A 24723-nucleotide genomic window follows, 5' to 3' on the forward strand; every position below is an offset into this window, starting at 1 on the left:
TAAAATAAAACACCATGAAAAAAATACAATGTTCCATAACAAAAAAAAATATCACAGAAAAAAATGAAATAAATAAAAAAAACACAAACAAAACATTTAAATTGAACGAAAATTCCTTAGACGGAATATTTAATTTTAAATTCACATAGTGAATTTTCTAATTAAAATAGATTTCTTTTGACTTTATTGTATCTTAGGTAATTGAAAAGAAAATTTATTTATATAATTTAAGTGCCACTTAAGACTGATTTATAATCATCTAATATAAACGTAGCTACCCTATAACTTAGATATATTTTTGCTTTTAACCAGGAATAAGACAATGGTCGATAACTTGACCTATATTCCTCTTTCTGTAAATTACAATTGGTGGTTGAACCGTTTGGACACACAACTAAATGAACCAACCAATCAAAATTAAATTAAAGTCCCAAGGTTGTTAAGCTAACGATATAGAGAACATTATTATAAAACTTTGGGAACTAGTGTAACAAACAGTGTACTGAAATGTATTAGCTTCAAGTTGCTGCGCTACTTACGGACAATATGATCTTTGTCATATTATATAATTGAAACAAAAAACTTAAATAACACTTGAAGCTATACAAACAAAAATCCTCCAAAATGAATGTTTTAATGTTTTATTACTCATCATCTTGAGGTTTCTTGAATTTTGCCTTCTTGTTGGGCCCTGATTGGTCGGTTTCCAGTCTTACCTAAATAAATATTTATAGATTTGATTGATCTAGGGAGGGAAGGCACATTGGACTGTAATTTACACCTATAATACCAATAATGTTACTTTTTTTAAACGTTGGGGACTTTTTATGTTTCCCAATTGGATGGTAGAACCTAACAAATTAACAATGTCCAACAATTTTTTCACAAATCAATTTTCTAACTATTGTCTTATCCCTTAAGAAACTTTGACTAATAGTATAGATCGAATTTCATAATAACAACAATGTCATGAACAATACCTACCTTTATAAACAAAACATAACAAAAGGTTTAAAAACTTAGATTCATTAGAAAAGAATGTAAACTCGAAATTATTTCGGAAGTTAAAAAAAAATTAACAGATTAGCCTAGCTAAAATAAACCATACATAACTGGTAAAATTGGATCTATAATACCTACAGTATGCAGGTATTTTGTTGAATGGAATCATCTTTAGGACATACAGACAATGAATAAGCAATTAAAAGCGCAGCTTCGCTACATTTAACCTCACCTGAGCTAAAAATTGTGAAGTTTGAGCAACAATGTTGGCTGTGTTTGTGGAATGATAAGATCTATAGGACATACAGACACTGGAAAAGCAATTAATGGCGTAGCTTCGCTACAATCAATCATACCTGGGCTAAAAATTGTGAAGTTTGAGCAACAATGTTGGCTGTGTTTGTAGATGGGGCAGATGTTGTAGGGGTGCCGATTTTTTTGCCAATTGCATCTCTCTACAAAAAGTAAACTTTGTTGTTAATTTTTAAAGATTTTTCTCGTATTTATTCGAATCCGGTGGACAGGAACCGGTTCTCATCAATACGAAAAAACTATGTCTAGCATCGTATTATAAACCGCTTTCTACGAATATAGAAATGTACAATTATAAGATTAAAACCATTTTTTTAGCCCGTGCCTTCGGCATCTCGGGGCTAATAAACCGGTTTTAATTTTATAATTGTACATTCTATATCCGCGGAAAGCGGTTTATAGTACGATGAAAGAAATAACTATTAATGAATAGGTTATAGGGATGGGATACAACCAATGAATTTGCAAGCATTCGTTTCAACAGCAAAGTGAAAAGCTTCAAGATATTTAAAAATTAGATAATTTTGATTTTATATTTGGAGGATTTTTTTATTCATTTTCAAAACTAAGGTGAAACAAATGTAACATATAGAAATGACAAAAATTCTATAATTTACGAAAAAAGGGCAATTCCACTTTTTTACCAAAGATCATGCTAAAGAAATATTATAAATCCTTGAGTGTTTAACTAAAGAGTTGCCCCCCATAGTAAAGGGGGGGGGGGGCGAAAGTGACACTTTTTGAAACCAAAACTAAAAGTCAACAAAGGAACTCAACTAAAAAAAAGAGTTACAGGTCTGAGATTTTGCATGGCAGTTGCTTTATAGGGGTACAATATGGAACTGTGAAGAAACGGCGGCGCAACCGCCGTTTCCCGCCGAAATTTTTTTTTGCCTTTTCTCGGCGGTTTTCGGCGGTTGCGCCGCCGTTTCTTCACAGTTCCATATTGTACCCATATAAAGCAACTGCCATGCAAAATGTCAGACCTGTAACTCTTTTTATTAGTTAAGTTCCTTTGACTTTTAGTTTTGGTTTCAAAAGGTGTCACTTTCGCCCCCCCCCCCTTTGTACCCTAGAGGGTTATTGGTTGTAATTAAGGTGCTTAATATATCTTCATTAGTGTGAAGATTAATATGTAACAGACCAAAACCTATGTTTTATCTAGGTATGTTTTACCAGTGCTCACAGACCAAGTATTAAACTGGATGTCTAATCTACACAAGAAGAAGAGGCCGACTTTAAATGACCAAGGGAGGACTCTTCTGTTAATCACAAGCATCCAGTGATCCTAGACCAAGAATAGTATTTTATCTAATTTTAATATAAAAATATATTCATGTGTATTTTATCTTGTCTATTTGATATTATCATTTTTATGTACCTATGAAGCTTTTATACATTCCAGAAATAGTTTAGTTTATTCTGGGGTTTTACTTTATTCAACATTAAGTCATAGACCAAGTATTTGTGAATTTTACAGAAATACATGATGCTGTCGTCTACCTGGATAAATGGTTACACATGTGTGTTTTGTGGTGAGTCACGCTACTTTTATTGATTTTCACAATGGTAGCATTGGCAAAACCGATCTACGACTCTGTGTAATTATAAATCTAGCTTAGGCTCAGTAAAAAATTTTTTTTCGGACAGCTTCACGAAAAATTGTGTCAAAACAAAAGACGTTAAAAACACGAAGTGAGGTGTTTTAAACCCCAGAATTGCTAAAAATGGGCGATAAAAACGGAAACCCTGGGAGGGTAATTTCAAGTGGCGATGATGAAATGGACGGCGCCATTGGCGGCGCAATTGGCGGGGGTGGTGCAAATCATAACCCTGGTGTTAATAATGGGCCAGAAAAGGAACAAAATCCGGGCGTAATGGATAATAGACCAAGTTTGGCTCAAAATAATAACAGACCAAATATTACTGATGAAAGTAATAATTCGGAGGGCGTGCGAGAGCGTGGCGTTACGGATAGTACAAATAACAGACCAAATGTGGGGGGCGGTCCTACAGGTGGTTATATGGAGGATGTAAATAATAGACCAAGGATAGGTGGCGGTCTCACAGGTAGATATATGGATGATTTAAATAATAGACCAAGAGTGGGGGGCGGTCCCACAGGTGGTTTAATCAATTATACTGATGATTTAAATACTAGACCAAGGTTAGAAGATATTAATTCTGGAGGTAGACAAAGAATAAATGGTGTTTTCTATGATGAATTTAATAATAGACCAAGAAACAATGATTTATTTAGCGAAACGAACAAGGACAACAACGTCAATAATAGCGCAAATCAATACAACAATAATAGAGAGAGATTTGAAGAATATGACAGACAATATAACAGACCAAGTAATGCATACTATAGACCAAGTGAAACACAGTATGACAGATATAGTAACAAGGATGGCAATTTCTTTAGTAGCGTTTCAAACAACGACAGATATGATAGAGAGGGCACGCATGGAGGTGCTAGACCTAAAACTTCTGATGACCATAATAGACCAAGACTAAGCATTTTTGAGGATAATCCCCGACAATTAAGATATATATTCGAAGATAATCCTAGACAAAGACAAGGATTTTTTGAAGACAGCAGACAGAGGACCTATGATAGACCAGACCCATACAGAGAGCAAAGATATGATTATGGAAGAAACACGATACCAATTCCACCTTTAGATGAATATAGAGAGTTTAATACATGGTACGAATGCATTAAAGCCTGGAGTGCTTCCACGGACCTTCCATTACACAAACAAGGCTTTGCGCTAGCAAATGACATTCCAAAACACTCTCAAAAGTATGGAAACCATTTAAAAGACGATCTCTTTAGAGCGATCCCGGCAACGCAATTAATCAATAACGAACAAGGGGTGGAACGCGTAATTGATTTTCTTAAAAAGCGTTTCTATGTCGATGAAGAAAAGGAAATTTTCGAGGTCAAAAGGCAAATGTCTGCAATAAAAAGGAAGGCTGGGCAGAATATTAACGAATTCATCATCGAATTCGAAAATTTAAGAGAGAAAAGCATGCAACTGGGGATAGAAATTCAAAATGACAAGCTACTAGCCTTAACTTTATTCGAATGTGCCCAACTAGACACAACTGAAGAAACCGTTCTAAGAGGAGTATGCCAATTTATGCTTAACGACGGCAAAAGATACGAAACCGTTAAACGGAAATTACGAGAAGTATGCAGCCGTTTAAAAGACAAACAGAACAAAAATAATGAAGAATTATTCCTTACACAGAATTCTAACCCGGAAGACGACACTACGAACAACCTAGACCAAATTTTAATAGCGAAAGGATGGAAGCCGCCAACGCAAAACCAAAGATACCAAAAATCGGGAAATCAAAATAACCGATACCAAAATTCACAAGGACGTCAAAACAGTGATAACAAAGGACAAGAACCATTTTATTCTACTAGAAAGAAGAATCCTATAGGGGCTGATGGAAAAATCATGCGTTGCAAAATTTGTGGATCAAACACACATTTTGCAAGAGAATTTTTCAGATTCTTATGAAAACAGAAGGAAATCAGGTAAAATTCAGCACAAACAGATAGGGGGAAAGAAATATAGACAAGTCTTCCTAACTGATGAAAATGGAGAACAAAAGGAGGTGATGGTTGAATCAGCTGGAGAAGATACAGAGGAAGAAAGTGTCAATTGTACAGTGCTATGCTCAGACAACAAGGAGGAGATGAGCAACTTTACAGCTGAAGCACTGAACATGGCTGCCCTAGACACCTGCTGCACTTCAAGTGTAGCAGGAGAACAATGGTTAAAGATATACCTGGAATCCTTACCTGGCAACATGAAAGACAAAGTAAAAGGACCAATGGAAAGCAACAGACACTTTATCTTTGGAAATCAAGGCAAGCTGAAATCAAAGGCTAGATATACAATACCTGTAAAAATTGGAGGATGTTACAATGAAATCAGCTTTGATATCATAAAATCAGACATTCCTCTTCTGATGTCAAAGAATGAAATGAAACGTTTAGGCATAGCATTGGATATGAAAAATGACAAAGGCACTATAAATGGTAAACCACTAGTTCTAACAACAACTTCTGCAGGACACTACATTGTTGATCTTCTGCAAGAAGATGAAGCACTAGAACAAGTCAACATAGCTGAACTAGAAAATGACAATGACAAAGAACAAATGAAAGCCTTATCCAAGATCCATCTGCAATTTGGACATAGACCAAAGAAAGCCTTTGTTACAATCCTAAAAGAAGCTGGCAAATGGCAAGAAAAGTTCTTGGACATGATTGACAAAATAATGAACAAGTGTGAAGGTTGTCTGCTCAGGCGGAGAGTACCAGATAAACCTTCTGTAGCACCACCAATGGCAAATGACTTTGGCCAAGTACTAACAATTGATCTGAAAGTGTGGGATATGCATAAAGGTATATATATCATGTACATGATAGATCAATTTACCAGATTCCAAGTAGCAGCTGTTATAAGGAGCAAGGAACCGGCTGAGATTGTAAAGACACTTACACTCAAATGGTTGCCAATATTTGGCAGAGTTGAGAAGATTCTTACAGATAACGGGACAGAGTTCTGTAATGAAGAACTAAGGGAGGTAGCGAATGCTTTCAATATCCAACTGCTCACGACGGGTGCAAGCTCGCCGTGGCAGAATGGAACAAATGAAAGGAATCATAAGATCACAGACCAAATTGTCAAGATTACAAGGAAAACTTATCCGAATATGAGTCTTGAAGTTGCATTGGCCTGGGCAGTGACAGCAGCTAACTCATTATCAAATGTCAGAGGATTCTCTCCTTACCAATTAGTATTTGGAAGACAGATCAAGCTACCAAATATTCTGGATGATCCCCCACCAGCATGGGAAGAGCCTACCAAGAGCAAGACTCTGTTGGAAACGCTTGAAGCCATTAACAAGACAAGAACAGAGTATACCAAGGCTGAAAGATGTGAAAGATTGAGGAAAGCACTCAAGACCAAGATCAGAGTAGCTGATACAATCTATGAACACGGTGATATTGTATACTTTCAGAAGGAAGGGGAAGATACATGGAGAGGTCCTGCGAAAGTTGTGTTCCAGGACAGCAAAGTGATTTTCATAAGGATAGGGAGCATTTACTACAGAGTAAGTGCCAACAGACTGATCAAAGCAGGTGAAGAGCTGGTAAAGGAGATGAACAGGAAAGAGCAAGAGAACACAACAGAGCAAGCTGAGAATGATGAAGACATCATAGCAAGTGAAGTTGAACGTGAAGTTGCACAAGAGGAAGAAAGAATTCACAATACCAGAGGTAGGCAGAAATTGTTGGATCTTGCATTGGATGAACAAGAACGAGTGACAAGAAGTCTAATGGACCATGTTCAAAACAATGACAAGGATAAGCACTTCACAGCTACAGATCTCAAAGCTGACAATAAACAGCAATCTTCTACAGATCAAGAGATAAGAGATCATGAGAAGGAGAAGAATGAAGAAACCAATAACCCGTCAACAGATACAGACCAAGTGAACCATGGCAAGAATGACTTACCACAAAACACAAATAAATCACCAAGAGACACAAATGATCCTCTACTGGAGAACACAAACGGTGAAAAAGATGACAGCAATGAGGATGAGAGCAACAAAGAGAAAGAAAGAATTCCACTGCGTAACACAAGAGGCTTGAAAAGAAGGAAGAACAGCCAAAAACCTACACCCACTTTCAATGATGATGGAACATTACAAAATGCCAAACATGTTCTCAAGCGTAATGACAGGATTGAAATTCTAGAAAAAGGAAAGTGGGAGAAAGGAAAAATTCTTAGTCATGGAGGGAAGGTAGGAGGAAGGAACGCTGGTTGGTTCAATATTGAGCTTGATAATGGAGAAGTGTTCCATGATGAGGTATCAAAGCGGGATATCAAGTATGAATCCAATAATGATCAAATGGAAGCTGAAGATGTTGAAGTTATGACTGTAATAAAGCTAGATAACGGCAGAAATCTTGAAATATCTGACATTGAACAAAGAAAAGTAAGAATAGAAAAGGAGGAAGAGACTGCATATCTAATGATATGTGAAGAGATACTAGCTGTAATGGTTCCAGCTGAACAAAGGAACTCACCAGAATGCCTACAAGCAAAATATGATGAGCTCAATAAGTTAAAGGCCTTCAACACTTATGAAATAGTAGATGATATAGGTCAAGACAGAATAACTACTACCTGGGTTCTTACTGAAAAAGGAACAGAAAAGAGAGCCAGACTAACGGCTAGAGGTTTTCAGGAAGAGACAGACTTTCCTACAGACAGTCCAACAGTTCAAAAACAGTCAATCAGACTGATATCAACGTTGGCAGCAACAGAAGGATGGGCAATATACACAACTGACATATCATCAGCTTTCCTACAAGGAAGCCAGATGGATAGAGAAGTTTTTGTAAAACCTCCAAAGGAGGCCAATATGCAAGGTAAACTACTCAAACTGAACAAATGCCTATATGGGCTGAAAGATGCCAGCCGCAAATGGTATATGAGAGTACAGGACAAGCTCAAGGAATTAGGTTTCAAAAAGTCACCTCTAGATAAAGGACTTTTTTACATGATCAAAGATGACAAGCTCATTGGTATAGTTGGCATACATGTAGATGATTTTTTTTATGCTGGCACAAAGGAATTCATTGACAAAATCATGCCTGAAGTGCTAGGAATATTCAAAGTTGGAAAACAGGAGACTAAGCAATTCATGTACACTGGTTTTCTATTTAAGCAGGACAAGGAAGGAATCACAATAGACCAAGATAAATATGTGGATGATGCCAATATTCCCAAAGTTGATACAAAACTGATCAAGGACAAAGCTAGAGAGATGAATCAGGATGAGCTGACAATACTCAGACAAATAACTGGAATCCTAAATTGGACAGTCAGAGCAACACGACCTGACCTAGCATTTGATTGTGTTGATTTGTCAACAAACTTCAAAGGAGGTAAAGTTGAGAAGCTTAAAGAAGCCCAAAGTTGTTTTCAGAGAATGAAAAAGAACAAAGTGACAATTAGAATCCCGTGCCTTGATAACCTAGAAGACTGCCAAATATGGGTATACACAGATGCGGCTTACCGCAATCTCAACAACAATACTGACAGCTGTGGTGGATATGTCATTTTCATAGTTAACATCAAAAATGGAAAGGCAGCTGTAATAGAATGGAAAGCAAATAAACTAAAGAGGAAAGTACACAGCACTCTTGGTGCTGAAACTCAAGTTTTGTCATTAGGTTTAGATGCGGCTCTAGGTGTAAAGACCCAGATCAAGACGATTACAAACGGCAAGATTGATCTAAAAGTAAGAGCCATTACTGACAATAAGTCAGCTAGGGACGCAGTCTATTCAGAATCTGAAGTGCAAGAAAGGATGCTAAGAGCGGACATCGCTATTATTAAAGAAATGATTGAGGAGAAGAGAATCTTGGAAGTCCGGTGGATAAAAGGTCAAGATATGCTAGTAGATATCTTGACCAAGAAAGGAGTCAAGAAGGAACCGCTGTTGGATGTGATTCAAAATGGAAGGATGTCAAAGAACACCATGGACATCATTCTAAACTAAAACGAATAATCAGAAAAATACAATGTATATAAACGAATTGTAAATAAACGAATACCTTTATTGTAAAAATTTATAGGTACCAATACAATACAAGATTTGGCAACACTTTCGAAGAGAAAAGCGTAAAAACACAGATCCCGGTAAAACAAATGCGCGGCATTACATCTAAAGTTGAAATTATTGGGATCGGCCCGTGAGAAAGCAACGCACAAAAGTCAGATCTTGGAAAAACAAATACGCGGCATTGCATCAAAATCAAAGTTTTCACCTACACAGGCGCGACGCCATTATAACGAACGCGTGAAATTTCAAGAAAACAGTGAAAAACTAATGTTTCATAGAAATAAACAGTGAAAAACAAATTTTTAAAGCATAATATAGTATAAAATTCAAACAAATTGCCTGCGTGTTCTGTTTTATTGTCGCATTTTTAAAAATTTTTCCGTCAGAACGAAGTTTTTTTTTATATCCTGATTGAAGCCCAATTTTTTTATTACATCCAGCACGAAACAAGAATATTTCAACCGTATATAACATTTTCTATTAAATCATGTTTTTTGGAAAAAATCCCAGCTTGTCTACGAAAAATTCATATCATGCTAAACAAACTTCAAACAAATTTTCTCCTTCCATTAGTACTCATCATTGTTGTTTATTTTTCAGATAATAGACAGAATTTTTATCAAGCTTGCCCAAAAATGCCGCCAAAGGACTACATCTTTGCTAGTTATATGATGCCCCAAAGAATTTGGGATGAAAACATGACCCGTGCCAAGTGGATATCCCTTAAGAACTATGATATTCGTACATGTACTGATACAATCCTGGATGCCGTTAATGACCAAAGCAAAAGCAAAAATATCATCATCCTAGCTTATCAGAAATGGGCAGGGGCATTAGAGAACAAGAAACTCACAAAGTACATGGAAGAGATTGTTGACGCTGTTAAGAAGCAGGAGAAAAATAAGGTCATCTTTGGGAGTGCCATGTTCATTCCAAATAGTTCTGTTGTATGGAAGAAGGTGGGAGATTTAAATGAAAGTATCAGATGGTACAATGAGAAGTTGGGCATGCCGCCTCTCAACATGCACAAAATGGGTATGTGCTGGGTATCTGAGTCTGACAAGACCCTGAGGGTGAGGGGAACTTCTTTTGTAGAGTTCCAACTTGGCTTGGGTTTGGGAATAAACCCAAGCTACGAGTGTCTGGTGAAGATCAAAAACCACATTCTCATTGCCCTGGACAATACTTTCTATGGGAATGCAAGCAAGCGTAAATCGAGCTCAGTGAGGGTAAGAGTTCCCCCTCCTCTTATCGAAACTGAGGGATATAGGTTTAACGAGTATCATCGGCAGGAACTTGAAGACCGTAACTTGGGAGGAAGGCCAAGATCAACAGGAGGATACAGGAGGTCCAAGTTGACATGGAGTCAGAGAAGACCGGAAGGCTGGCATTCTTGGGATATTTACAAAACTGCCCCGTGGACAAAGGAGGAGAGGGAGAGAGTTTTGGAAGAGTATTTAGATGAGCTTCACCAATCTTCAGAACGCCCTACATGGGGAGAACAGGTCAAGGAGGAGGTGAAGGAGGACGTAGAGGAAGAGGCCGTGGCTGATTTGATTGTTTTCTCTGAAGATGAGGGTTTTGAACAAGGAGAGATGGAGGACAGAGAGGTTGAAGTTTTGACAAAGAAACTAACACTTGGAGACAGCGAGGATAGAGAGAGAGAGGATGAGGACGAAAAAGAGGTGGAAGAAAAGGATGAAGAAGATTGTAATGAGAGTGAGCTTGAGGCTATAGAGGCAGCGGATATAGAGAACAGTCACGAGAGGTACAATAGGATTAATGAAGAGCTGGTCTTGCAATACAGGAAAGAACTATCATCCAAGAACGTTCAACTGTCCAAGGAGAAAACAGCCACTAAGCAATGGAAGGGAATGGCCAACAAGGTTGAGGAGGAGAAGCATGCGATGGTCAAAGATCTTGAATACTACAAGCGTAGGGTGGAGGTGTTGGAGTCACAAGTGGAGAGGATTAACAACGAATACTACTTCCTCAAGGGTCTCTATGAACACGGGGGAAGGAAGAGAGAGTTGAAGCCCACTGGCAGGCAGTATGCAAAGTCTGGAGATTTCGTTGTCAAGAAAGATTAGGTAATAGACCAAGGATCACACAAAAAGTTTAAGAATTAAACAGTTTATAATTAATGTGAAGATTAATATGTAACAGACCAAAACCTATGTTTTATCTAGGTATGTTTTACCAGTGCTCACAGACCAAGTATTAAACTGGATGTCTAATCTACACAAGAAGAAGAGGCCGACTTTAAATGACCAAGGGAGGACTCTTCTGTTAATCACAAGCATCCAGTGATCCTAGACCAAGAATAGTATTTTATCTAATTTTAATATAAAAATATATTCATGTGTATTTTATCTTGTCTATTTGATATTATCATTTTTATGTACCTATGAAGCTTTTATACATTCCAGAAATAGTTTAGTTTATTCTGGGGTTTTACTTTATTCAACATTAAGTCATAGACCAAGTATTTGTGAATTTTACAGAAATACATGATGCTGTCGTCTACCTGGATAAATGGTTACACATGTGTGTTTTGTGGTGAGTCACGCTACTTTTATTGATTTTCACAATTAGGTGTCTATTTTTGATAGCCTCTAATAAAAATATCATGTTTTCTTGAAATAATATTCCAGAAAAATATTAAAAGCGACGACATTTAAAACACACAAAACTTAATAAAATTATCCTATTATAAAAAGTACCTACTAAGGTTTATTGTCTGAAGCTTAAGATCTCAATAACTACAGAACGGATTGAGTTCTCCTTTAAAGAGAACCTTCACATAGGTCATTGGATGGTTCAGGCTATTTTAATTTGAGATTTGATCCGTGGGATGGTTTTTGGCTACTTTTCTGCCCCACTCCTTTTGAATACAGATCCCCTAGATGCTAGAGGCGCAGCCGCTAGTTATATATAAAATAAATTGAAATATCAGATACTCAAAGCTTATTTAATAAAGTTAACAATCTCTTTGAGTAGGGCATCAACATAAAAGAATAACATATGCCATAAAAATTCTTAAGACACATACAGTCAGGGTTTCGGATCCGCATTGATTGTATGCGGATCCGGATCCTCAAAATTTGGTCAGTGCGGATCCGGTTCCGGATCCTTGACAATAAAAATAAAATCACCAAATTTTTCAAAAAAATTTTATTCTTTAATTCGAAGTCAAAAATACTTTTAATTTTCAAGTCTGAACCTAAACCTTAAAGATTGGCTCTCATCAAGAGAATGTCTGAGATTTTATATAAATTTAGGTAGATTTTTCCATTTTTTCCGCATTTTTTTGAGTCCAAGGATCCTTGGACTCAAAAATATGCGGATCCGAAACCCTGCATACAGTAAATGTTATTTTTGAATTACCTTTTTCTTGCTCTTGAATTTTTTATCTATAGTTCCCACCAGGTTTGCGTATCTCTCCGCCATTTCCATTTCCGAGACGTCAACCATTTGTGATGGCTTTGCAGCTTCCTCCTTTATCACAGTTAATATTTTAATTGAAAGGATGAATTAAACAATACAGGCATCTAAAGCAGGAAGGGAGGGGACATTGGGCCGTTTATTACACTGGTCCCCAAAGTATTATGATAACGTTTTCTTATTCATTGCCGTATCAACCTTGGGGACTTTAATATAATTTTGATTGGTTGGTTCATTTAGTTGAGTGTCCAAACGTTTAACTGTAATCTGTTTAACTGAAAGGACCGAAAATTGATGTACATTGAGCATCGCAAGTATTGATAAAGAAAATTTCTGTAAATAATTTTTTTGGTAGTTTGGATACTGCTTATTTCAACCAACCAATCAAAATTTATTGAATGTACCAAAAGTTTTAGAGAAACAAATGAGATATTTATAGTGTTTAAATATCTTTTGATATCAATATGGTTCTAATAATTTTGAGTTATTTTTGTGTATGTAAAATAGTACACTTTAAAAAACCCGAAGAAGCTGAATTCCTAGGAAGAAGCTTAAAATTCCTAGGTACCTATTCATTTATTGGTTGACAAATATTTAGGTACTTTTCTTATTGTGGGATAAATAGGTGAAAAACAGGAGTAAGTGTAGAATTTTTAGATGGTAAGCTATGACGCCCCCCCCCCCCCCTTAGGAGATTTTGTTTTACCAATTTCCATTTAAAATATACTGTTCCTTGGCTGACTCTTCCAACATTATGGTTTCAATTTCTGGGTTCATGCCCTTGTACGAGAATCTTCCAAATCTAAATAAGAAAATATAAATTAAACTAGAATTCATCAGTTTAAAAAACCCATTAAATTTCACAACCTTTGCAGTGCAGTGTATTAACAAGTTAACAATGTATTATTTTTTTTGACAGTGGAATTTTCCTCTATGTACTCTTTCTGTCGATTATGATGCTATTTAAGTTACTTGTTTGAAAAGGTTTAGTGCTATTTAAGATAATTTAACTAGTTAGATTTTCTAAATACGTTTATTTTATTGTTCTTACGTATATACTAGCGGCTCCTCCCATAGCATCTAGGTTCTCTGTATTCAAAGAGGCAGAAAGAAGCTAGAAAAATAACTTAAAACCATCCCAAGACTTAAATCTGAAAATTAAATAGCCTGAAACCTTCACGGGACTTATGTAATGCTAACCTAAAATAGAAAACCCAATCACTTCAGTAGTTATTAAGATCTTAAGCTTTAGACCAAAAATCTACTTTGTATAATAGGATAGATAAAAACACATCTTGATAAACGGAATAAAATATAAATGGCAGTTGTCCTACCTTAGATTTTCAATGGCAACATAGCTTGGTTCTGTGATGAATCTGTCTCCCTCAACTCTCATGGCAGGTGTCACCTCACTGTCAAACATCTGGGCTCGGATCTCTTCTTCGTCCTATAAACAATAATAAACCAGTTATAGAGTAGCTTTTATTTTAAATGACAATGGATAAGACTAAAAGGGGTAGTTTCACGAAATGCATTTGAACTTAATTTTGTGAACCGCATATTTTTACCTGATTAATTGGTTAAACTACATATATATGGCATATATTTGAAAGAATTTCAATTTTTTACCACCCAGTTTTTAAAATATCAAGACTTGAAAATCGTCTTTTTAAATCGTATATAATATCACAAAAAGACGATTTTCAAGTCTTAATATTTTAAAACTACGTTGTAGAAAATTGAAATTCTTTCAAATATATGCTATATAAATAAATGTAGTATAACCCAATAACTAAGAAAAAATATGCGGTTCACAAAATTAAGTTCAAATGCATTTCGTGAAACTACCCCTTTTATCATTAAAATCAATAAATCAATAGACACTTTTTAGGCTAGTATCGCATGCATCCGACAAGGTTGTATCATAGAAAAAAAGGTTGTTTGTTTGTCTGAAAGTCACTAAAAGGCATGGTAATGAGTCAAATATTAAAAGGAAAATGTAATCCTATATATTTGTTTTGTGTAGCAATGGATAAAGAATATACGTGGATATTATGACAGGGGAAAAATGGATATCATATATTAATCAGTTAGTTCATCCAACAAGAGGGTGAGGGGAGAGGGTAGGGTAAAGGGGGTTCATGGAATTTAGCCAGCTACAAGTTTCACATTATTAGAATCCATGATAATCTGGTGTAAGATCCAATCATAAAGCAGTTTGGGACAGTTTGCTTAATACAAAAATGCTTAAAAATTTGTTTAGAAATATTTTTAAAAAGATAATTTACCATTTTTTCATTCTTTTCTCTTGTTCTTTTCATGAATTTCATCTCCAGAAGATGCTTAGACAGCTTTTTCTTATGTGTTCTTCGCTCCATTTTTTTATACTGACTGTTTTTTTTTTCTCTGAAAAATTCAGGTACCAAAGTTAATAAATGTCATATAAGCAACAAAAATCACCATTAAAAGGTTATTTGAAAAATCTTAAGAGATTTCTTACATTGATCTACAAAAAGACGTGGATAGAGGGATATGACAATGATAAATCAAACTAAACACACAACATAGGGAGGAAGATTGTTGTGTTGAATTTTAATTAATCTGCTATTGTCCACTCCCTATCAAAATAAATGTCAGGTTTTAAGCCATATATGGCTGTCGTACAGTAATCGACACCATAGAGATATCATCATAAGGTTTATCTGTTTTAGGATGTGTCTTGACATTGCTGATGGACTGAACCACCTCCATCCCCCTGACCACCCTGCCGAATACTGTATGCTTGTTGTCCAACCACGGCGTGGGGCAGACAGTCACAAAGAACTGGGATCCATTGGTGTTGGCGCCAGCATTTGCCATACTAACCGTATAAGGCCGGTCATGTCGTAATTTTGGACTGAACTCGTCCTCAAACTCGCCACCCCAGATTGATTCCCCGCCGGTACCTGTGCCCAGCGGGTCACCCGTCTGAATCATAAACTGTTTGATTACCCTGTGGAATACATGGCCGTTGTAGTAGCTGTTGCGAGCATGCACACAAAAGTTCTCCACCGTTTTAGGGCACTCTTTCGGGAATAGTTCAATGTGAATGTCTCCCAGGGTTGTGTGGATGGTGGCGGATTCATAAAGTCGCGGCGCTCCCTTTTCTTCGGTGGCAGAGATAATATCTTCTTTGCTGGGCTTTTCATTGAACACGTCTCTGTCATTGTCCACACTGGAAAGGTCACGTGGTGACCGACAGCTGAACAGATAAAACCGGTTTTTCTTGTAGGCCGACACGACAAGTGTCGGATCAGTGCCCCGGTCGGCAAACGCCGGATTGTCACTAGCCTCCATTTCGGCGGTTAACGCTGTGCCAGTAAATGACTTTGGCTTGCCTTGAAACAGCGCAATCGACAATGGCCGAAGGTGTTCCTTTTGAGACAGCAGTCTTTTAACTTTTTGAGTTTTAAGGTTAACAAACTTGATTCCAAGCAAAGAAGCGTAGATGAGGAAATATCCACTTTCATCATAGATCAGGTTGTTGAATTTGATGAGGTTTGTCCTTGTTAATTCCTTCTCTACCGACATCTTCTTGCCGAACTCCATGGCGGGCATGATCTGGCTGACCTGCTGCAGCTCGGAGTAGTGCGACAGGCTCTCGTCAATTACAGAGGTCAATTTTCCAGTCAGTACCTGTATTAGACATTCTTTGATTTTGTTATAACTTAGTTCATTAAGTATCTTAGTTTGTAAGTTTTGAAATCAAAATATTAATAATGTAACATGCTATTTTATTTATAATTGTGAAATACTTAGATAATATATTTAGAGTGTATTCGAAAGTTAAAGTAAAGTAAGTATATTTACCTAGGTATATATTTTAAACGTAAAATAAGAAAAAAAATTCAATAGGTAAGTTTTTTAACATGTATCGTTTATATACATTTTAATACTTTATTAAACTTTTTCTTCTAAAGTAAAGCTAAAGTGGGGGGGGGGGGGGCGAAAGTGACACTTTTTGAAACCAAAACTAAAAGTCAACAAAGGAACTCAAATAAAAAAAGAGTTACAGGTCTGATATTTTGCATGGCAGTTGCTTTATAGGAGTAAAATATGGAACTGTGAAGAAACGGCGGCGCAACCGCCGAAAACCGCCGTTTTCCACCGAATTTTTTTTCGCCTTTTCTCGGCGGTTTTTGGCGGTTGCGACGCCGTTTCTTCACAGTTCCATATTGTACCCCAATAAAGCAACTGCCATGCAAAATGTCAGACCTGTAACTCTTTTTTTTAGTTGAGTTCCTTTGACTTTTAGTTTTGGTTTCAAAAAGTGTCACTTTCGCCCCCCCCCCCCCTTTGTATTGTTACCCTACTTAAAAATGAAGTGTCCTTGTTTACTAGTTTATAAAGTTGGGGGGGAGGGGGGGGGGGATGTGCTACTTTTAAGATTTTACACTTGCATTTTTTAAATATTAACATGTTTGAAATATTACAATTGTCACGTGAAAATAGGTAAAGGAAATAAGGGAAATTTTTATGAGAAAATTTTTTTTATCTCAGATGATTGAAAACTGTCTAATTTGGCGGGAAAAAAAAACAAAAAAATCGGCGGGAATCGGCGATTTTCGGCGGGATCGGCAGTTTCGCCGCCGTTTCTTCACAGTTCCATATTGTTCTCCACAAAAGCAACTGCAGTGCCGAATTTTAGAGCTGTAATTCTTCTATGGGCTGAGATCATGCGCGTTTTACTTTTGGTTTCAATAAGGGGCACATCCACCCCCCCCCCCCTTCAAAGTATATTTTAGTATTTATCAATACAAGAAAAAAATCAAAGAACATCCCTTAAAAATGCGAATTTTTCTGTCAGCCGCAAACGTGGCAAAATACTCGTCCTTAGGCGACAATGCTATACACAGGGGCGTTGTTTTATTCTTGGCAAACTCGTACAAATCCGTCTCAACCTTGGACTCGAACTTGACAGCCCTGGGGAACTTGTATTCATTCCTAGAGCCGGACCAGTACTCCACCATGCCCGCCTCGTCTGTGGATATGACAATGTCATGGGTGGTACAATACTCCATAAGGGTCACTGGTTTAAAATGTACGTCAGATATGGTTTTAATTGGCTTCGATTCTCCCTGAAAAAAAAAAATGAATTTCAAAAATAATTTTTAACACTCTCCTTAAACTAATTTTATTTACCTAGTGCTTTGTCCTTTCTTTTTTTAGCAAAAGCAGCTGTATTATATACATATTGTCTGTTCGTAGGTCCGTGTCCATAATAATCATCAATAAAAGGAACATACAAACAACTAAAGCTTTTCTAGCAGTTATTGATTCTAAATAAATCTAAACTGTTGTCTGTTATTCCTACACTACGTACGGGCTTAATTATCTTTGTAAATAAATCCAGGGTGTATTGTATATTCTGCACAAGATTCATTTTTTCTCCTACTTCAAAAAATATTTCAGTTTAAAGTAAATTTCAAGTAATTTTTTGTGTCTGTAGATGAGAGGACAAGTAGCTGTTTGCTGATTTTTCTAATATTTCTTTGGTGGTTATGTTCCGATTTAAAAAAATTTTACCCCTTGGGATCCAATGGAGGTTATACACCCCTGTAAATAACAAACCTTAGCATCATAAACATGGATCTTATTAGTTCCCTCTTCGGCCAGAGCCACCTCTGGCACCAGATTACCCTCGGCAACAATCCAACACGCCCGGGACGGGGTAAATCCAAGCTGCAGGATGTTGATCATGTCAAAGTTGACAATGTCGAATATTTTGACGGCCTTGTCGCTGGATACTGTACACAGTAGAGTGCCTGAACTGTTGACCGCTAGCTGAGTGATGGGGGATAAGTGGGCGCGGAAGTGTTTCACAAACTCTATTCCAACCTGAAAAAATGTAGGTATCAGATTAATGCCTGTAAGTTTATCTTTTCTATTAAATTTTGATACTCATTTTTTAAGAAATGATTTATCATAATAGCGGATGCGCCTCTAGCATCTACAGGCTCATTATTCAAAAGGGACAAATATAGTAGGGGTAAGAAATAAAATAGCCTTAAACCATCCCGGGACCATTGTGAAGCTTTCCTAAAAAGAGAACTCAATCAGTTCAATAGTTATTGAAATATTAAGCTTTAGACAAAAAAAAACCTTATTACTTTATATATTTGGAGGATAGAGAACGGTTTTATTACTATATAATACATTTTTTCTGTCTATTTTACGTATTAAAATAAGAAACACGGTACCTATCAATATGTATGATGTGTTACTGTTAAGTAAGTTTCTAAATATTTTATGAGGAAAATACCTAGGTAATTTTCGTTAATTAGATACTCGGTCATTATAAAAAAAAATAACATTCAAAAAGACATTAATACGTCATTTGGCAAATCTCCTAGGTAGCTATTGCCACAATATACTGCCTTACCTCCAACTTTTTCCAGAACTTGATATGTCCATCCTGGCTGGCAGTGATGATAAAATCTGTCTTGGTAACACTAACATGCGTCACAATATCTCTGTGCATAAAACTCTTCTCATAGTTCTCTCCGCTTGGTAGATTTTCTAGATACACCTAAAACAACATTATATAAAAGTAACAGGATGTCTGACTGTCTCTCTGAACCGAAGGATCTCGCTAACCGCTGAAAGATATAAAATCTGTCTTGGTAACACTAACATGCGTCACAATATCTCTGTGCATAAAACTTTTCTCATAATTCTCACCACTTGGTAGATTTTCTAGATACACCTAAAACAACATTATATAAAATTAACAGGATCCCTGACTGTCTGTCTGAACCGAAGGATCTCGCTAACCGCTGAAAGATATATTGTCATGTTTTAGCCAAAATGAATTTGAAAAGACATGAGAATTTTTAAAAATGATTATTTTTGTAATAGTGATAAACAAATTGTAAGCAGGGCTATTTTTACAGAAACAACATGGTTACGTTATGAAAATGATATTAAGTTAATTTGCTTTGGAGACCTTTTAAATACTGATAATGTATGTCTAGATTATAGAAACTTTAACATCAAATCAAAGGTCAATTTTAATTACATGGAATATCTGAGACTTAGGGGATTTGTTCAGCACAATATTGCTATATATAGGTGTAAACTTTCAAAACCCCAAACTAAAATCAGTTCCCTGTTTTTAAAGCCAAAAGTAAAGTCAAAACATTTTCGTTACTTCTTATCAAATGATGAACAGAGGATAGAAAAGTGTAAGACTTATTTAAATAGGTATAACTGGGCGAAAATCAGAGAATTTGACATAGAGAGAGAGCGTAAATGGCAAAAAGTTTGGAATTTGTCCTTTATTCCTATAAACATAAGAGATTTCTCGTTTAAATCAATAAACAATTTTCACTATTTTAATGCCAATATCGCTAATTTTAGGCCAGAGTCTCCAGAATGTACACTTTGTAAACTGGACAGGAATCTACCCGCACCCAAAGAAAATGCCCAGCACTTTTATCTGGACTGTCCTGTCACCACTAGTATTACTGCCAACTACTTCACAAACCTTCTACAAAATATTGAACATAATTTTGAGTCAAGCTGGCTATTAGTAGGAGTTCCAAAAACGCTCACCAGTAACATCATAACTGTATTGAATATCGAAATCATTCTTGTGTTATTTTTTATCTTTCAGTCAAGACTGAAAAAAAAGCTTCCATTAAATTCAAATCTACTTGAATTTATTTCCTTTCAAAGGAAATTTTTGCTTAAAAATAAAAGTTATAAGCTAGGATATGAAAAATTAACAACAATACAATTTGACCCTGGATAAAATTCATTTCTACTCTGTCGGTTAGTCAGCTCAAGTATGCTATACAGGGTAAATACCGAGGTAAGGGACCAGTCGATAATGATCCTCTGGCGACTCTTAAACCTAACAGGGTCAGAGCTGTCTATTATCAGAATACCTGTCCCTGCCCCTCTCATCTTAATTCAGTCTGCTAAACACATCTTATATGTGATACACTATTTTTTTGGAGGCTTTATTGATGACTGGGCTAGCCTCTAGGGGAATACCACAGGATCTGTGACTTGAGTTATAGGGGCAATACCAAGGTAAGGGACCAGTCGAAAATTATCCTCTGGCGACCCTTGTACCTAACAATGTTAGAGCATTCTGCTCTTAATAAAACTGTCCCTGCCCAGGATCTGTGACTTGAGTTATAGGGGCAATAATAAGGTAAGGGACCAGTCGAAAATTATCCTTAATTCATCCTCTGGCGACCCTTGTACTTAACAGTGTTAGAGCATTCTGCTCTTAATAAAACTGTCCCTGTCCCTCCTTTCTTTATTCAGTCTGCCAATCACACCTTAAATGTGATCCATTATAATCTGAGGAATTAAAATATGACTGAACGAAGGGAATGTCACAGATTGTAAAAATCTTTTTTATTTAACCAATGTAATTTTGAAATGCTATTCTTTTATATATGTGTACATAAACAATTTTTACCCAACTTGAATATTTTAAATGAGTTTTAAATTAATATTGATATACTTTTAATGTAATCTTTGTATGTAAATGATAAAGACAAATAAAGAATCAAATAATAATAATAAAAAAAAAAAAAAAAAAAAGATATAAAATCTGTCTTAGTAACACTAACATGCGTCACAATGTCGCTTGGTAGATACCTATTCTAGATACACCTAAAAAGCCAGAAGAAGCAACTTTTATTTGCCAACTACTTATCTACTAATCAAAAAGGTTAATTTTTAAGATTTTTTTACTTCTATAGGTATTTAAAGCACTTTTTATCAATAAAAATCTAAAAAGATAGGTATAGTAGTAGGTTTTTTTTTCTTTCTCTAAACAATATTCTATTTACCGAACTTAACCTAAGCAGATCATGGAAAGAAAGCGAAGTAGCGGGTTTCGTCGTATTTTCACAGTAGCTTTTGATGGTTATATTAGGTTAAGTTAGGTAATTGTTAATGATTAACTAGCAGGAGCTAGAAATAGGAGAAAAGCTACTGTGAAATACGACGAAACCCACTACTTCGTTTTTTTTCCATGATCCAACTAAGCTTCTGAAAACCAACCTTTTCATATTCTAAGACTTTTTTCTTTTTCGGCGGGGCCGCATCTGTAATGCTTGGGCCAACAAAATCGTCGTCGCTAGATTCGGCGTCGGATTTCTCACGTTTTTCACCTCGTTGCTCGGTATCTGACATTTTAGAGATCTTTTGTCTGAAATCAAACTTTAAAGTTATTAACTAAGTCTTCTGAGTAAGAAGTCTCTAGAAAAAAGGTTCTATACCTTTGGATATAATAAATCTCTTTACAAATGTAATTTTTTTTTAAAAAGGTAATTAATTAAATGATAAAAAACACAGGTACCTAAACAATAGAAAAATATGTGTTAAATATAGGTATTTTTAAAGTAGGTAATTAAAAGTTTAAAATTTATTTCTTATTTCAAATTTGTTAGTTTTTCATTTTTTATAACAAAAATCTTCCACAAAACATTCTAAATGAATTAAAATCGCAACTAAAAAGAGCTTTTAGGGTACAAAATATAATGATTTCAAGGAAAATGGAGAAAAAAAAACAACGTAATTGCATAATTTTTGTTTGTCCCATATTTTTCGCTTTCTTTCTGCTTTTTGATGTTAAAAATGTGACGCGGCATTCTCTGGTGTAAACACAACATAGACTAATAAGATCTTTAGATCAGATATTATTTATAATATCATAGACTAAATTATAATATCAAAGTAGAACGATGTCTATCTATCTATCTGTTTGTTTGTTTGTACCGAAGAATCTCGCTAACCGCTGAACCGATCGGGTTCTCCTCAACAGGGTAGCTTCTCATAGGTTTATATATGGTGTAAGGTTTTTATGTCTGAAGCTTTTGAATTTCAATGACTACTAAACCAGTGGCGTGCGAAGCACTTTGTCTAGGGGGGGGCAATTTGAAGATTTTATAAAATTTTGCCCCCCCCTAAAACAAAGTGCCCCGGGGGGGCACTTTGCTTTAGGAGGGGGGCATTTTGATTATATATACTTATTTTTAATGAAGGCGTTTTAAGGGGTGGGATTATTTGATTATGGGCCTTCTAGTCCTTATCCCTTCTTCCCCATCCCTTCCCCCATCCCTATTTCCCATTTATATCCCCCATCTCTTCCCCCCCATCCCTTCTCCCCACCCTGCAATGACAGAAGGGAAGGGAGCTAGAAAGAATCTTCGAAAAAAAAGTACAGAAGATAATTTAACTTCCCCCCCCCTCACCACAAAACATTTTTTATGTGTGGAAGGGGATGTTATAAAATCTCAGCAGGAAGGATGAATAACCCCATTAAATAAAATTTGGGGGGGGGGGGGGGAGATAAAAACACTCATTTTGGAAATAATTTACCAAAAATTAACCTAATATGTAAAACTGATTTTAAATATTTCTGTTTGTATGACAACAAGGATGACAACATCTTTAAGTAGCAAAGCACAAAAAATCATTAATAAGAATACAGACAAGTAGATTTAAAGAGCATCTGTTGAAATAAATATATATTTTAGGTATAAAAAGTCACAAATCCTTTTTCCTGTATGTTGTGTGATGACAGTCAAAGTAAATTACATACTGGATGCTTGATTTAAAATTGATTTTTAATATTATAATCCACAAAAAAATTTATCGTACCATAAAAACCAAAGATATAAAGAACTATGTAAAAAATAAGAAAAATTACTTGTCCTTTCATCTACAGATATAAAAATCTCTTAGAAATATGGAAAACTTTGGGGTATAGTCTCTTTTGTGGCAACGCCTTTTAAGGGGCATTTCGTCGTATTTTCATAGTAGCTTTTAATAGTTTATTCTAGGTTAAGTTAGGTCAGGTGATTTCCCCGCAGAGTTAGGCAATTGGCCCCGCAGGAGCTATAAATAGGGAAAAAGCTACTGTGAAAATACGACGAAATGCACCTTAAGAGGCAATGTCACAAAAGGGACTATACCCGAAATTTAAAAGATACAAAAATAGCCAAAAACGTCCTGAAAAGCAGTCCGACATCCATGAATATTTAATAGTTAATTATACTCCATAATGATGGGAATGTTAACATTAAGTTTTAGCCTTCTATCTTTAATTGCAGTTGAAAAAATCACATTTCCTCCATAGCATTACCTACTGACAGCCATAGTGAATTATAGAGAAGCTAAAAAGTTATATCAACATATCCTACCCTCTTTAAACGGCACTTTAAAACTCTGTTAATTTTTCATTAAGTGGTGTTTCCAAGGATTTATAAGGGCCGTGCGTGAAGCGCACCTAAAAATATTTACTCCCCCTTTGAACTAAAATCAATTAAAGACAACAAGAGTGGCGTATTTTATCAAGTTAGGAATATAGAGTGTAGTTAGTTTTAAGGGTTTTTAATGAAAATTGCCATAAAAAAACATGTCTTTTTGTAAGGGTATGTACACCAAAAAATGATAAACTTATCCTGAAAATAATATGACATCATATATAGTTATTCATTTAGACAGACATACAGTGTTGAGAAAAAGGCTTAGATAAATATCAACGCTGTTTCTTTTTTATATAAAATAACTTTTTGATTAAATATTTGTTGTTTACAAATGTTTTTATAGAAATAAAAACAAAATATACAATAAGATAAAAAGCAGAAACCATTTGAAAGTGCGCGAAGCGCAAATTTTTTTCCTCAAATATGCAGGGAGGGAGGGGTTTTTGGGCTATTTATTACACTAGTCCCCAAAATTTCATATAAAATTTTCTTATTCGTTGGCTCAACAACTTTGGGGACTTTAATGGAATTTTGATTGGTTGGTTAATTAAGTCAAGTTTCCATACATTTCATCCACTAATTGTAATCTATATAAGGGGTAATTTTGTGTATCATCATTGGGGATGTACAAAATTTCTTTGGTAAAAAGTTGATATTATATAAAATAAAAAACTTCCTATTACCTGGTCAGTTATGTTCAGTGAAAAAATATTATAACCTAATTTCTACACTAATTAAAAAATTTGGTAAGGTTAAATGAATAGTAAATTTTTTTTGGAGTATTTCTTGATCTTTTTTTTGGAAACTGGGATAGTTTTGCTTTTTGTAGGGTAGGGGGCAAAAAGGGGCATTTTTGTTGACCAGGGGGGGGGGGCAAAATGGGGCATTTTTCAACATTTAGGGGGGGGCAGGGGGGGCGGTGGCTAGGGGGGGGGGCAGGGGGGGCGTTTTGGTCGCTAGGGGGGGGGCGATTGCCCCAAATGCCCCCTTCGGTTCGCACGCCACTGTACTAAACCAACAC

The 24723-nt window shown here is 35.8% G+C and overlaps 2 protein-coding genes across 5 annotated transcripts; both read right to left on the reverse strand.

The window, feature by feature from the left end:
- Positions 1 to 56: 56 nt before the first annotated feature.
- On the reverse strand, positions 57 to 14852 carry Mpp6 (M-phase phosphoprotein 6). Of its 4 annotated transcripts, none has more exons than XM_080163039.1 (7): positions 14718 to 14852; positions 13764 to 13876; positions 13160 to 13231; positions 12373 to 12481; positions 1359 to 1457; positions 611 to 716; positions 57 to 192 (listed from the first exon to the last, which is right to left on the reverse strand). In XM_080163039.1, the coding sequence occupies exons 1-6, from the start codon at positions 14805 to 14807 to the stop codon at positions 645 to 647; spliced, it is 555 nt and encodes a 184-aa protein (XP_080019165.1). In that variant the 5' UTR covers positions 14808 to 14852; the 3' UTR covers positions 57 to 192; positions 611 to 644. The 4 variants fall into 4 exon arrangements, 3 of the variants coding, with proteins under 3 accessions (XP_080019165.1, XP_080019166.1, XP_080019164.1); XM_080163040.1 differs by having other exon boundaries at positions 68 to 192; positions 607 to 716; XR_013880330.1 differs by having other exon boundaries at positions 76 to 237; positions 595 to 716.
- Positions 14853 to 15069: 217 nt separating this feature from the next.
- Positions 15070 to 21937, reverse strand: LOC145321592 (peptidylprolyl isomerase domain and WD repeat-containing protein 1). Its single transcript, XM_080163032.1, has 5 exons — positions 21493 to 21937; positions 18851 to 18997; positions 18040 to 18306; positions 17249 to 17546; positions 15070 to 16103 (listed from the first exon to the last, which is right to left on the reverse strand). Exons 1-5 carry the CDS (start codon positions 21622 to 21624, stop codon positions 15070 to 15072), a joined length of 1878 nt encoding a protein of 625 aa, XP_080019158.1. The 5' UTR covers positions 21625 to 21937.
- Between the last annotated feature and the right edge of the window lie 2786 nt (positions 21938 to 24723).

This window comes from Acartia tonsa, chromosome 6, assembly GCF_053477335.1.
Source record: "Acartia tonsa isolate MP-2025a chromosome 6, ASM5347733v1, whole genome shotgun sequence".
NCBI lineage: Eukaryota > Metazoa > Arthropoda > Copepoda > Calanoida > Acartiidae > Acartia > Acartia tonsa.